Here is a 15,553-nt window from a genome sequence, read left to right as displayed (position 1 = left end):
ACCTGCTTATGAGAACCACAGAAAAAAGCAGAAATCAAAAGGAGGGGACTGAGGGATCATACTGAGCTGATGCATTTACAGGGCAGCAGCATCCTCCTGGGGAGTTACCAGCCAAGTAGGCAAGGGCTGAAATGCTGGGATTGTCTGTAGCTGAGATTATTTTTAGAACAAGGTAGGTTTCACCCAAAACCAATCCACAAATGCTTCCAAAACTTAAAGAAAACAGAATAGACAGATGTGCTGTCTGATGTTAAGGATAAGATACTGGAGTTTTTCCAATTCAGGAAGCAGTAGTCTCGGAAACAATGGATTTATACAGTAAAGCTCTCTAAATGCCATGTACTGCACTTCTCTGTCTCATGATATAATACATGAAAATATTAAGGATGCGTCTTTCTGAGGAAATTCAGATGGCTGATGTATTATTCTTAATCTGATCTGTAATGCTTGCATTGCACAGTGTTTTTTTCTTTGTGTACATAATGCTTTTAATCTGCACAGTCAGGAAGGCTGTGGTGTGCTCTGGGTGACACCCTTTTTCATGTGCTCTAAATGTCAACTTGTTTGGGCTATTATGAGTATCAACTACTGATGCAAAGGAGTCCTGTCATGGAAGGCCATCTTCTCAGTTTCGATGGATAGAGCTGGAGCTTGCGCATCTCAGCTGATTACAACTACAGCAGTGTAACAAATGGAGAGAGGAAAGCTCTAAAGCTGGCAGATCTCAAATGATTTATGATGGTAGAGTTCAAAACTAATGCCTCCAACTATACCTGGCAGTCAGCACATGCTCACTATACAGAAGTCACAGCATATAAACTCATGTGCAGATAGGAGATTAGTAGTAAAAAGACACAACAGATTTTTCTGTGAGTTAAAAGAAAGAATTGCTACATAAATTCTGATGTTTTAATTTTTTGCAATTTAATCTAGGTCAATACTATCTGAACTTAGATTGTAGGTAATTTTAGAATGGCCTATACATTAATAACTGGGTGAATAAAGAGCAAATTATTTTTATCAGTACTTTATAATACAGTGCTCCTTTTATCTCTGAGTCTCCATTGCCAGTTTTTTTTTCCAGTTGATTGCAGCTTCAGTCGAGGGGTTTGCGACTGGAAACAAGACACTGATGATGACTTTGACTGGAATCCTGCTGATCGAGATAGAGGTATTTAAATATCTGTCCTCTGCTATGCTTTGATTTGATGGCTCACCCGCTGCAAAAAAAAAGAGGGATGGAGGGAAAACCAGAATCAAGATAGCTTTCCTATTAGTCGGTTATCTTTATAAAAGAAAAAAGGAGGTAAAGAATGCTGGGAGTGGAAATTTTTTCTTTGAAATACCCAGTGGCAACTGGTAATCAAGAACATATTTCAACACACACAAATCAAAAGATGAGAAAAATTATTAGAATATAACTGTTCAGAACTGCAAGGTACAAAGCAATGGAAGCTTTATTAGTTACACATTGTGTCTCTGCCAGACTGCTGGAGCATTTAACCACACATCTGCCATTTAGATGGATGTGGCAGTGCAGTCACTGAAAATGGCTTAGACAGTGCTGTCATAACTGGTCAGAAATCTCAAGCTCTGCAACACCAAACTAGTGACAGCATTCCTCAGAATGAGCCAAAGGCAGGGGCTATTCAAGTACAACCAATACCTGACCTGGTACCAATAGCAGGCCTCCTAAAACATGAGAAAGAGCTCCACAACTGCAATGTGCAGCCTCTGTGCAGGTGTACATAAAAAAGTGTTGCTGAAGAAACTTGTTTGACACGGTATCTCTTCCCTGTGAGACAGGAAATGTTGCAGAAGTTGCTGCAGTAGGGACCAGTGGATCCTGCGGATCCTACAGGCCACTTGCACCAATTCCTACACACACATTCTCTCCCTCTTCCCTCACAGTCTTTCCATCTCAGTCTTTCTTCACTAATCCTTCCTCTCCTGCTCCAAATCCCCAAGTCCCTTCTCTGTGCTGTCACTTCCAGGAAGAACTTACCCTGACTTTACCCCATCTCCCCAAACTTACACCTGCTGATTATGACTTCATTTATAGGCCCAGATGTTTTATCCCTTTATCACTTTGTCTGTCTATGTCATTTCATTGGCTCTTCAGGATTTGGGGAATAAGCTATCAGTTCCTTTATGAGTTTGTCACCACTGCAGAGGACATTGGAGAGAGTATTGAGTTAGCTCAAGTACTGGAAATGGTCTGATCACAGAGGCACAGCAGCATGTTTCAGGCTGTTGCATTTGAAAAACCAAGATGGTTTTGCCTTTGAAAGACAGTGCAAGGAAGAATGACTGTGATTGCTAGTGAAATATGAACTCCTGTCCTCTGTAAACTGATCTGACTTCCAACAGTACAAGCTTTTTCCTTGCAAAGTACACTCCCTGCTGCTTTTCTCCAGTCTTTTAAATTTCTCAAGTAACACAGCTTCCATGTATTTTCTTTGCAAATATGTATTCAGTTTGCTAATATATACCACACGTCCATTACAAATGCATTTTCCTTTTTTTTTGTTACGAGGTGATGGGTACTACATGGCAGTTCCAGCTTTTGTGGGGCACAAGAAGGATACGGGGCGTCTAAAACTTCTCCTCACGGACCTCAAGCCAAAGAGCAGCTACTGCTTGATTTTCAGTTATCGGCTTGCTGGTGAGAGAGTGGGGAAACTCCGAGTGTTTCTGACAGGCAAAAAGCATGCTCCTGTCTGGGAGCAGAACAAAGGAAAAGATGAAAGGTGGAGAACTGGAAAAATAGAGATATTTCAGGGGGCTGAAACAACCAACAGTGTAAGTATAATTCAGTTTATAAGCCAACTACCATAACCATCACAACAGCTTAATTTCCTAATCCTTAAGTGTTCCACCAGCTGTTTTAGAGGCATCACTTACTGGCAACTGAAAGGCATATCTGAAATGGGCAACAGGAACACACACTTTAGGAGGCAGAAAAGTTATTATCTAGCTGTAATTTCAGAACTGAGTTGTCCCAGTTGGTTAGGACACTGATGACAGTAATCTTGTCATTATGTAAAAAACTGCATCAGATCATAAATCAACACAAGCAGTCAAAATCTCTCCTTAATAAATATGCAACAGAAGCATATATACATGCCTGGAAAAATGGAAATGTTCTGTTTCATAGAAGAGGATGCTCTCAAACCACACTAAACCAGACCATGAGAGCAAAAGGAAATGTCATGTATAATCAACCGTGGGCAATCACCTTAGGAGCAGGACATACTAGCCAACAGGGAACTGTTGTTCCTGATGTATGCCTGGAAACTGCCCCAATCAGGACTTCATCAAGTTTCCCCATGAAATTCTGACTTACATTTATGTGACTGAACATTTTCAGTGCTATGTAAAGGCTTCTGCTGAACACTGAGTATAGATGAAATGCAAGCCCTTTTCAAGGTTCTTTGCACTGCTGGAATGATGTAGAAAAGCCCTTATATAAGTGAGAATCAGATTATAAAAAGCCAGGCATCCTATTCATAAAAATGAACCTACTCTCTCTATATAGTATACATACTATACTGTATATATACATACTATATAAACAGAGAGTAAATAGATACATATTATATCCACCCAAAACCTAAGGATCCAAATAGATTGATCAGAAGTGCACTAACATCACATACTGTGATGAAACTACATTCTTGTAATAGGATTTCACTCAATTTGCATATTTTTTTTGTACAATGAAAATAAGTAATCTTATTAAAGGAATCCATTTGGTATTTTAAATCTGTGCAGAGGATTATAAGTTTATTTCAAATAATACACAGAAACTCTAAAAATTGCAAGGATTTAAGTCATTAAATCCTGTATTGTGATAAAACATTCTTCACATATAGCATTATAACTAATTAACATTAAGAGTTGCTAAATGGTTGGATAAACTACATCTTCACTGTTAATACATCTCTTTTCTTATGACAGGTCACTTTTGAATCGGAACGTGGGAAAGGCAAAACTGGAGAAATTGGAGTGGACAATGTTATACTAATTTCTGGTCTGTGTCCAGAAGATACCTGATAATGGATATTTGAGTATACTAGATTTAATCCTGGTTTTAATATTTGCCTTACTAGTAGTGTATTTTTATATGATTTTCTTTATAAAAAGAACAAAACCATAAAAACTGTGCCTTGAAATTAATGCAGCAATGCAAACAGAAAAACTGACATGCAAGATGCAGAGTACACTTTTTAATGAGTTATTCTAATTCTAATACATGCTTTGAGTGTAGCACTACTGTATTTTATAATTCAAGGTCAGGGTTTCTAAAGTATTATTTGTCTAGCTTTTTTACAATTTCTACATGCTTTTATTCCTTGAAGTTATTTTCACAGCTGTTCTTAAGTCTTCTATTTCCTATCTTGTACTCCACAAGAGCATAAAGCAGTATTCAAGAGAATGTTACTACTTCTGGTGACGTCATTTTAACTTCTTACTTAGTGTGTAGATATTCAATCTGTTCAACAAGTAAGAAGAAAGAGGAGCTTTATTTCCTTTTTGACGAAGCTAAGCAAATTGTAAGTGAAGTCATGTGTTTGAGGGATATTTTCATTACTAATAAAGTATGTGAAATACCTTGTTTGTCGTCAGTATCTTTGAGTTACACAAATCACTGTTTAGAAATGATCCCTTTATAGCTTTGTAAGCATTTAATGTTCACCATTAACTGGCACTGAAAAAAAGAACAAAAAGAATGCCCCATTATTAGTACTTAAGAAGCTTCACGTTATGTACTGACTTTGAGGAACAAATTGGTTCCTGCTGGATTGCAGGCCTACCTTACCCCACAGGGGTGTGAAAGAATGGTTTTCATTTTCCAGTAGACAGTACAACCTAGTGACCACACAATAAGGCTTCTTCTTACACAACTGAAAAAACATCTTTGTCATGAGTTCCTTCATCTCCCTTCAAACTTCAGCAAAAGAGATGGAGACTCCACCATCCACAGGAGCAGGAAGTGATCAGAACCTTCTCCCACAAACTAGGAGCTGCCATCCCCACCACACTTGCCCATGCACACACACACATATATGTACACACGCACAGACATGTTTAAGGAGGGTCTAGAATCCAGGTTCCACCTTTTCTGAAAAGAAGTTGAATGACAGTGCTGTGGAGGACAAGACCATCTTCTTGCATCTTGTGATCTCTTCTAAAAGTACCTAATGGTCTGAATCCCAAGAGGACAGTGATGCCCACGGAGAAGGCCTGGTTCAGGCAATGCTCAGTTAAACTTGCATGCATACATTTTCTTCTTGGTTAGCTCTATGTACCCCCTTCTAGGCTGACTGCTCACTGTTTATTATTAATGACACTCTTTATTTCTTGTATGAAGAAGGAGACATCCAATTGAATACAGTTTTATAAAGAAACCTGAAGAATTTTTAACAAAAAACAACTACAAAAATTCAAACTATTTGAACTGCACCTGTGAAGCAAGTCAGGGATGCTTGAGATGTTTCTAGTTGAAACACAGTATTTTTGTACTTTGCACTCAGCTGAGGAAAGGGTAAGCAAGATTGGAAATGCCTGTAAAGTTTAAAATAACTATGTAATCCGGAAATGCTTGTTCTTTATTAAAACTGAGTTGTGTTACAAAACAAGTGCTCCAAGAACTGTACATGGACTTCAGCTTTGACATATGGATTTGTTTCCTGGTGTTTTTGGAGGTGCTAAGGAAATTACAGAATAAAGACTTGAGGAAACCAAACTATCTTTAATCTCAGGGCAAAGACTCTGGGAGTTTTGAAGTGAGAGGAAAGTTCCCTCAGCAGTGGATCAGACGCTGACTGTGATCTCGGGATGCCTGAAGAACCTGGTCACAATAAGGCAGAAAAGAGAAACAAGTATTTTTCTGGACTCACTCCTCCTTGTCTGACTCTCTGAAGTTGAACTACCCTTATTGAAGATCAAGAAAATGAAAGATCAAATTTATTGAATTATTTTTTTGTGTCAAAACATTTACACGTGCACAATACCCCTAAAGCTTAAGAATCGTTAGTCTTGAGCATTACAGTGCAAATGCTATATTTGAATATGTATGTGGAACAAATCAAGTCCGTCTAAAAAAGTTCAGCTAGACATTTCTTGCATGTGCAGTTATTTGGCATGGAAAGATAAATACTGCCTATGGAAGGTGTAATATCTAAAGATTATACATATAATATTGTGTATTGTGCTCAATGCACAAACAATAGAGAGTAAACACAATGAACAGTCTGATATGGAGCCAGATATACTGATATTTATTCATTGTTGGCTGAATCACAGCCCACCATGAATCATGACTGTGACAGTTACTTTAGTAGTAGCATTCCATCCAAAAGACAAGATGGAAAGATTTTCCTTTTCATGGAACAAGTAAGAAAATTATTTGCGTAGATCAGTACAAACTGCAGTAGCTGCCATAAAGCTTTCTGTAGTAGATGCAGAAGTTGTTTCTCCTTTGTTTGCAATAGATTGTCACACACAAGATATCTTGCATCACAGCAGATCATAAAAATAATTCTAGCATAAGATCTGAAGAGCAAAACTGAAACCTTTTTTGTTGTGAATAAATTCAAAGATAGCTTCTGCAGAGGCAACAAAATAAATCCATTATGCATAGATATTCATATACACCACATCAGTGCATCAGCAAATTAACTGGCATTGTTTGCAACATTCATTCAAAAGATGCAACTGCTCAGAGCAAAAGCTACATGTTTCTACATCAAATGAAAACAGTTAAAGGGCATATTATACCCATAGTCATCAATGCCTCCGAATGTTCCTGACAGTTTTCCACTACTGTGAAATGTGAAATCGTTATCTGCTTGATTATTTTAGACAGCAAGGAAACTGCACTGGTAGTATTTGAAAACGTTACAAGTATGCTATAATCAAGTGGCTTGAACTTTGATATAATTTGCAACTCTTAAGTCTGATAATAAACTTTGGAGACAGTACTCTGCCTGCACGTTAATGTAAAAAATGAGCTTCTAGCTAATTACCCAAATCTATATGACATCCTTCAAAAAATAACTCAACAGATGTGATCACTTAATCTTGAAGGTTGAATAACAAAAGGTTTCAATCACTTCTTCAACTGCCAAAAGAATTAAAGGAGACATTTAATTTTGTCAGCCATGAATACATGGAAATGCAGAGGCATGTTCCCACAAGATCATTATCTTGTAACCTGCAATTGAAAGGAACTTAAAACATTTTCCAGTTATTAGATGTTATTTTTAAACATTATATAAGGATTCCCCACTGCAATTTTTAAGGATCATAAAGATGAAGGTAATGAAGAGATGCTTTCAATGACTGATTGCCACTCATATTTACTTCATAACTGATATTTTTTAGGACAGTCATACACCTGCATGTACTGGAGGTATTGAAATTCATGACAATATATTAATGAAAAGGTAAATAACAAGAAAGTGTAGGTAATAAATTATTTGGACATAATGCGAACTGTTAAATAAAAGCTCATCACAGCAAAAGATTTTTGATGGAAAAGAATTTCTAATTTTAATAGCTATTAACTTCTCAAATACCTGACTGTAAGGTTTGATTTCAACAACGTTAGACATTCAGTCTCTCAGACCCTTCTCAATCCAAACCCCAGCTCTTCAGGAAGTGCACATTGTAGAACTATTGAGAGAACACTGATAATCTTAAGTTTTTATTTGGGGAATATTCAGTCTTCATTGATTCAGTAAGCATGAAAGCATGACTGAATGCTTTAGAAGGTTCTTCCACTGCCACCCCCCACCACCCTCCTTTTTCTTTTTTTTTTTTTTAAGGAAATAGCATAATACTCTGAAAATCTCTCAATTTCTTAATATTTCTGTAATGCATTACATCAATTTCTATTTCAAATACACCCCTGAGAAGAATATTCTCCTTAGATAGACTTGATAAATCATCTTAATAGTGATCCTTTTAGGTCCTCAGATTAAAGCTAACTTTAATCCCACATTTAAAGTGTTTTATTAATCCATTTTAAAATTAAAGTATTTCAAAGCTAAATATTATCTAGGAAAATACAATTTATGACAAACAATTTATGTATTTGACGCCAAAAGAAATAAGATCTGAATTAAAAGAAACAGCATTTCCCTAGACATGCTTTAAAATAGCATTTCATTCTTTTTCTTCATATGCTTCTTTTTACTTCCATGCAAAGATTGTGCTTCTCCAGCAAGCTGGATGGTGTGTAGGAGCACTGAGTAACTCCACAGAAATGCTTTGCCAGGGCCCACTTCCAAGCATTCCCTCAAATGATTCCCAGGCAGAGCTTGGGAGTCAAAGTGCTCCAGGAACCACTCCCAGGAAGCAGTCTGCATGCGGCAGCCCCATTTTTTGTAGCATAGAGGAGGAGGTGGCCTGTTCAGATTCTTCCTGTTTGTTCTGTACACAGACAGTAGCAAAGTTAGCAGCTCATTCAGGACTTTAAATCTTCCAGAGCTGACTGCCCTGCTCCATTGCTTTCTGCTGGCTGTATAGGGGACATCGTGCTTAACTCTGATGCCCCAAATCTGTTGACTCAACTGGACACCTCTGCCATGCAGTCAGTAAATCCGACTTAGGCAGATAAAGCAAGCAATTCAAATTTTGGCCTTTGATTTCAGGCTGATATCAGTTAAACATTAAATCTCTGTGTTTTGACTCACTGCAGTATTATAGTTTTCTTGCTATGGTTGATAGCTTAATATACATGATGGCGTCAGGTTTCTCACCTGAAAACATGGCTCAATTTAGAACTACTTAATACCATAAAAACCCCAGAAGTCACAATGATAAAAAACTTTGAGAAATACATGCTATAAAGTAATCAGAAACAATATATTTCAAAAACACCCCAAAACCCATTCTTCCCTCAAGCACTAGTTTTATTCTAAATTAAGTACTGTTCACAGCAGACTTAAAAAGTGCTAGAGCAGATCCTGTACTCAAGAAAGCCACAGGTTCACTTACAGTGAATTACTCATTAGCATGACCTTCCTGTCTGGGATGTAAACATATGGCAGTCCTAATTTTCTTTGTCTTCTTTGAAACTGCCAGAATTTTAAAATAGTCACCTCTTCTAGAGGCAAGGGGGCACTTGTAGAATGGCCCAACTATTTGTGCTATTGAAAATGTTCAGCGGAAGTGTGAATAGCAAGGTGACAAAGTTTGCCTTCATGGTTCAAGTCAAACTAAAAGCTGTCTGCAAAGATTCTTGTGATACTGAGTGACTGTGCAAGAAAATGGGATGGGCAAATTAATTGGGGGTGACTGCAAAGTAATGGACTAGGAATAAATAATCTTCTTTGTATCTGTATAGTCAGTGGCTCCAAATAGCTACTACCTCTAAGGCAAAATCATCTGAGAATGGCTGCATTTTCCTTTGAAATGCTCACTTGCACTGAAAAAAACCAAAAAAAGCACACCAAGCATTTAAATGCCCCATGTTCCCTAGTTCCCATATACTTTTCCCATATTTCCTGTACTGACATTGCTGTCCACCAGTTACTATTTCAAGAATGCTGTATGTGTGTAAAAAAACACAGGGCTCACACAACAAATTTGTATTTGACTAACCCGCATCAGACTGGTTCACTGTGGATGTATAACAGAAAAGGAGAGACAGAGATAACTGTTTATCTCAATTTATCTCAAGTTAAGTACTCTGTGCAGTACTTAACTGGGCAAGTTACTAGATGGCTTCATAACACTCTGCTGACTCTAGCAGAATTTTGCCACGGATCCTCCTGGTAATTCAATTTCCTGTCTTCCTGGTCGTATGATACTCCCATCATGTATTGGTACTACTACGAGGAGGAAAAGCCAGGAACCAAATAGGAAATATCTCTCATTAATGCTTCCAAGTCAACATTATCCTCATTCTCTAAGTTCAGTACCTTCTAGCATTACAGAAAATGTACAGGGATCTCAGGACTGCTTCCTCCCAACTGGCCCTCAAACAGGAGGCAGCTCATCTAAGGTATGCTTGACTTTCATCACTAGCAGAAATGCACAGAAAAGATGACTACTACAACAGCCACCTGCATGCAGTGTGCCATGACACAGGATAGGACAGAAGCTTTGGCTTTGCAGTGAACAAAGATATGAAGGCATTATCCTTCATGGACTTCATGGACTTCATGGACTAGCTGATGGGTGACAGTCATATCTGCGTCCCACCCAGTGCCCAGGAACAAGCTGGAGTGAGTTTAACGTACAGTGGCCGGGGCACATGGAAATAAACAGCATGAGCAGCCACAACAGGAGAGGTGAGCAGCATTACTGCCAACCAAGCTCATCCACCACCTGGTCCTGAAGGTTTTAGCTGATCACACAAAAGCAGCAGCAGTTCAAAGCTGGCCTAAGGAAATCCAGGCCTGATCCATCTCCCTCTCAAAACTGGATCAGAGCCTAAAAACATGAAAGTGACTGTTGAAATGAACAGCCACCCAAGAAGTCTTTCTATGTGTGAATGAACACACTCCAAATGCTGTGAGGGGAAGTACTCTCACAAAATGAAATCTGTCACAGTCCCGAAGTACGGCCCAATTATTGGATTTTCAGTCTATGAACATGAGATTTGTGCAGGATCCTCTTCCACATATCATTACAGATGGAGGAAAATGTGATTGTTTAAAACACTTTGGTCCCTATTTCATTTCATTATAAAGATTTGCTTAATAGTGCTTGCATTATGTCATTTTTCCCCTGACTTGTTAGCAGAATGGTAGGGAGCCTGTTCATGAGCTGAATCTTATGTGTAGATCATAGACAGATTTTAGGTTTTTTTCTGGGAATTCTAAAAACAATATAAATTCAAGATTTATTGACAAGATAATCTTCAAACTGAAGAAACCTTAAAATGAAAAAAGCTCTCCAGAAAGAACTACAGCACTGGACCATGAAATGAATGACATAGGGAGGGTCTCTCTTTCTGTGGGCCCTTTTTTATTTCTTTCAAAATTTGCTAGATCTGAGCACCTCTCTTAAGAGAGCAGAAATATTGTTATGGTATCCTGCCACTGAAGCAAACTGGCCACTACATAACTAAACACTAGAGGAAGCTGACATTAGGCAACCCAAGAACAGGAAAGGGAACTAAGGAGAAGGGTCACAACTGGAGTACAGGAGAAATATGAAAACGAGCCTTGAATGCAGGTACACAGTGAGGGACATTTCCTTGTGTCGGGTTCTTACTGCTCCCTGACCACATTCATGTTCCCTCTTACTGCAAGATTTGGTATCCTGACCAATCAATTCTATTATTAAATGAACAAACTACTTTGAAAGTATGTGTACTTCTGTTTTTCCTGCTATTCCACCTGCCTTCCCACACAAGACGGAAATGATGTTGAGGGCTTTATACTAGAATAGATATAATTGTACACTTCCACTCAAATTGCATGCTAAGTTAAAGTCTTCTTTTTGATTGACATTCACCTGTCAGGAGACAGATGCCTCTTCTGGATACTCTCTGTTGGATTTGGGAGACAGGTAAAATTGCAAAGACGTGAAATCCCCTGCCAGTGACAGATTGGGGCATGAACATATAGGCCACTCGGGGCTCCCACAGGAATTCAAGCAGTTGGAAAGAAGTCTTCAAAATCACTGCAGGGTATTTTCCCAGTAGTCCCCTACACTTCCAACTTCATCAGTTTGCTATTTGCAGTACCTGTGCCTCTGCTTGTTGCTGCTGCTCTTCTAATCTGGGAACATACTTTCCCGAACACTAGGCCATCTGGAGTCCTTGCCCTTAGTTGGTCAGTGCCGTGATTAATCATCTTGGCTTTCTAGATTTTCAAGGATAATGTGATCTAATTTGTCTAGGCAGCAAACAAAATTTAAAAAATGATGTTTTAAAGTCAGTGCCAGAAAATGCCCGTAATTCTGAACAGATCCATTTTATTCAGCCATGCTAATAAAGAGTTTCTGAACTGTTGCCACAGTTTGTCTTTACAGGCCTATTATCATGGAGATTCAACATAAAACTATCCTGCGGCCAATTCAGTGCTTTTCAAACCTATAAAAAAAGACTGTATGAGTTATAAATCAAAAAAGATTATGGTTTTCTGTAGGATTAATGGTACTTCTAAAAATATATTTGTAATTTTGCCTTTCTTTGATTATCAGTTAGGAAGCAAGAACATTTTTAATCATTTATCACAACTTTGTCATTCAAGCTTTTTGCTGAAGAAACAGAGTCACATTGTTCTCAGCTGTGTTTATCTAAACCTTTTAATCATCAAATTTCACTTTGATTTCTGCTGGTATTATGAAGAGCTGACATTGACTTTGCCTCCCTGTCTAGGAGCATTTCTATTAAGTGGCCATTTAGCAGTACCCTTTCAGTTTTTCAGAGAGGATACAATTTCCTTGATGCCACTCCATAAGGAACAGCTGCCGCCATTACCTGTGCACAAGATTTCAGAACAAAACACAGCTCCAGTGCCTGTACCCAGGGATTTTAGAGGAAATGCCTGTCCATCAGTCCTTCTCACCACAACCCATTTTGCCTGAGCTATTCCAAAGAGGCAGTTGTTACAATTCCGAGAATGGACAACAAAACAGAGAGACTGAAGTATATCCTTTATGAAAAAAACTGAAGAAAGAAGACTTCAAGGGAACTCACACGTATCTTGTCTCAAATAATTGCACTACAAATATTTTGCTCATAAGAGTATATCTCTGCAGTATTTCATTGTTAATGTATTATCGATACACATAAACTTCAAAACTCATTAAAAAAAGCTTTTTATGTCATTAAAAGAAACCACATTATCACTGTCCTGCTTTCAGTGACTGTGATATCTTTCACAGATATAAGTTAATAAATAAACAAATTTATAGTTGTGGAAATTTTGCAGCATGTTTCCTGCTTGATGGCAAGCCAGAACTGTTCACATGAGTTCTTATGCTAATGTAGATCACATGCAGAAAATGCAAACCTACAGCTCATTTAAACTTAGAAGTGTTAAATTTTTATAGTATGTCCAAAATGATGTGTCATACCACTGTGGGACTATATGACAAAGCAGTAAATTACATGATAAAATAGTAGCCTGTTATGACATTATTATATGACATATTTTAAAAAATAGAAGTCATGCCCCTTCTTGTGCCTTCTTGCCAAGGGAGCTGTGGGAAAATCACCTTGGGCGGGAGGATTAGAGAAAATTGGGTCCCAACAGAAGCGTAGTATTACAGAAAGCTTTTTTAGGGTAAAATACAGCTATCGCCTTCAGGATGGCTGGTATGCACAGAATGTACATCACCACAGCTCCCTAAGAAACACATCCTGCCAGCTCAGAAGGATCCTGCTGGTAGGAGTGACAGAGAATGGAGTGGAGACCCCACGGCCAGGCTCTGTTGTGCTCCCTGCAGGAATGAGAACTCGATGGCACCACACAGCTGATAAGCTGCATAGCAGCTGCCTCATGAAGAATCCATGAGATGTCTGTGGCCGAGTCAACCATTGTGGCAAAATGACTTTTGTCAGGTGAAATAATCTCATTGTAATACTAACGCACACCTCCACCCCAAAGTTACCTGCCTCCAAGGTACTACTACACCTCACTGGGCACATGATACCAGTTAGTAGCAATAATATGTATGGCTAGTCACTCAAGCTCTACCCAAAAGTGATCGAAACGGACTAGTCCTGGACTGAAGTAAATCTAAAGCAGGAGAATTGTTGTCTAAACTCACGGATTACCCAACTCTGATTCAGTGTTCACAAAGTTAGGTCAAGCTGACTCACTCCCTAAAGTTGTTATGAAGGCACTTCTAATCACGGTAGTCAGTCTTGGGGAGGATGAGAAACAAAGAACAAATAGTGAAAAGAACACCATTATCTAAGTTACGCAGAAAGAAGCCTTCAAATGAGGAAAGTTCTGGCTATGAGAGGAAACAGGATGATAAGATGTTGCAATCCATTCACATCAACAGAAAATTAGTTGAAAATAAGACGAAGATAATTGTGGTATTGGGAGATCATGACCTCCAACTCAAATACCCCCTCCCCCGAAAGAGGGCAAAACCCCACTTGAGGAGCATGTGTAGTTAGCAGAGAACTTCAGCAGTGCTGTCTGAGGATGCGTACTAATTTGCATTACAAGCAAGAAACCTGTAACCAGTCCTGTGTATGATAAGTGAATATGGAATGTACTATGAAGTATAAAAAGTGGACAGATGAGGGGAGAAGTTAGGGAAGACTGTCATAACTTCTGGGATCAGTTGATAGGCTGAACCTGTCTTCTCCCCCATAGGGATGCCTACTGGGTAAGAACTTTGTTTTACGCATGCTAAATAACTAACTCATGCTAGCTGTTATTAGTGATTATAATTTAGTTGTATGTAGTTTGGTTGTATATAATTTCAATCTTGTTTTTGCAGACAGTCCCTACCACCGGCGATCACAAACCGAAATTTGTCACATTAATAAAGAGTGTTATTCCGTAAACTGTTTGTGTGAGTCCTTTGTGGGCGCTAGCAGTTGCCGGCAGCGGGTAACACATTCTAATAAAGTGGGAAGACCCGCTGAGGGGTCCCCCTGATGCTGTTGGCGTGTTTCCCTGAACAAGGCAGTCAAATCTCCCTCCGACCCAGAGGGACTGCTCAGTGAAGGGTCCTTGTAACAGGGCACTGACAGACTGGTCAGGCACAAAGGTCTCAGCTTTCCTGGGGTATTAATAGACAGATCAAACAGATTTGCACCCCCCACCCCACTCCCCCCATGCCTTTTCATGTGACAGAAGCTCTGTGCCTTTGCAGTAGGCAAGGCATTTTCAGCTGAGGATATAAGGAATCTTATATGTACCATGCTCACAATTGTACAGATAAAGATTAAAGAAAACTAGTATTCAAGAGCCTTATCTTGAGAGCCACAAACTCAGATTAAACTGCAGACTCTTGAATATTGCACAGGTAGCTGCTGCTGAGCTTATGACATACATATGCTGCAAAAATGCTTAAAAATTGGTAAGATAGGCCATTGGATGATAAGCCACTTTTGGACCTGGAAGGCTTGGACCATGTTCCTGTTCTGCTACTATCTTATTGTGGCAGTTCTGGACAGTCATGTCATCTGCTTCAAATTATTCATCTCTTGTTTCATAAAACTACAGACTCTTTGGGATAGGTTCCATCCCACACTTTGTTGCTGCATGAGCCACAAAGACAAGACAAAAATGAAGCCTAATCTCAACTGTGGCCTCCAGCTAGCAAGTGCTTACCATTGCACCATGCATTCAGTCAGTTCATGAGCTTGGCACAAATCCATTGTGAGGTAAGTACCGAACAGAACTAGCGATCTTTTAAGGTTACTTCATCTGCAGTAACTAGTATATAATGGAACCACTGCAGCACTAGCAAGGAAAGGCTTGATACCACTCAATAACGAACACTGACCACTAGTCCATTACAACAATTTAATAAATTGCTTATGTGTTTTTTTACAACTTATACAACAATGAAAGGCTTTTTTTTTTTTTTTCCTTTGTGATTAGTGCTGGTGATGTTC

General features: G+C 38.8%; 1 protein-coding gene across 1 annotated transcript in view; it reads left to right on the top strand.

Moving 5' to 3' along the window:
* EGFL6 (EGF like domain multiple 6) overlaps positions 1 to 14,733 on the top strand; it is a 63,841-nt gene extending 49,108 nt beyond the window's left edge. Inside the window, exons 10-12 of the mRNA XM_080375731.1 lie at positions 1,085 to 1,171; positions 2,537 to 2,802; positions 3,961 to 14,733. Coding sequence (XP_080231857.1) covers positions 1,085 to 1,171; positions 2,537 to 2,802; positions 3,961 to 4,056 — 449 coding nt within the window. The 3' untranslated portion in view covers positions 4,057 to 14,733. The remainder of the gene's footprint in view (positions 1 to 1,084; positions 1,172 to 2,536; positions 2,803 to 3,960) is intronic.
* The last annotated feature ends 820 nt before the right edge of the window (positions 14,734 to 15,553 follow it).

Source organism: Falco punctatus (assembly GCF_963210335.1).
Source record: "Falco punctatus genome assembly, chromosome: 2".
Classification (NCBI taxonomy): domain Eukaryota; kingdom Metazoa; phylum Chordata; class Aves; order Falconiformes; family Falconidae; genus Falco; species Falco punctatus.
This window is presented reverse-complemented; position numbering and strand designations above follow the sequence as displayed.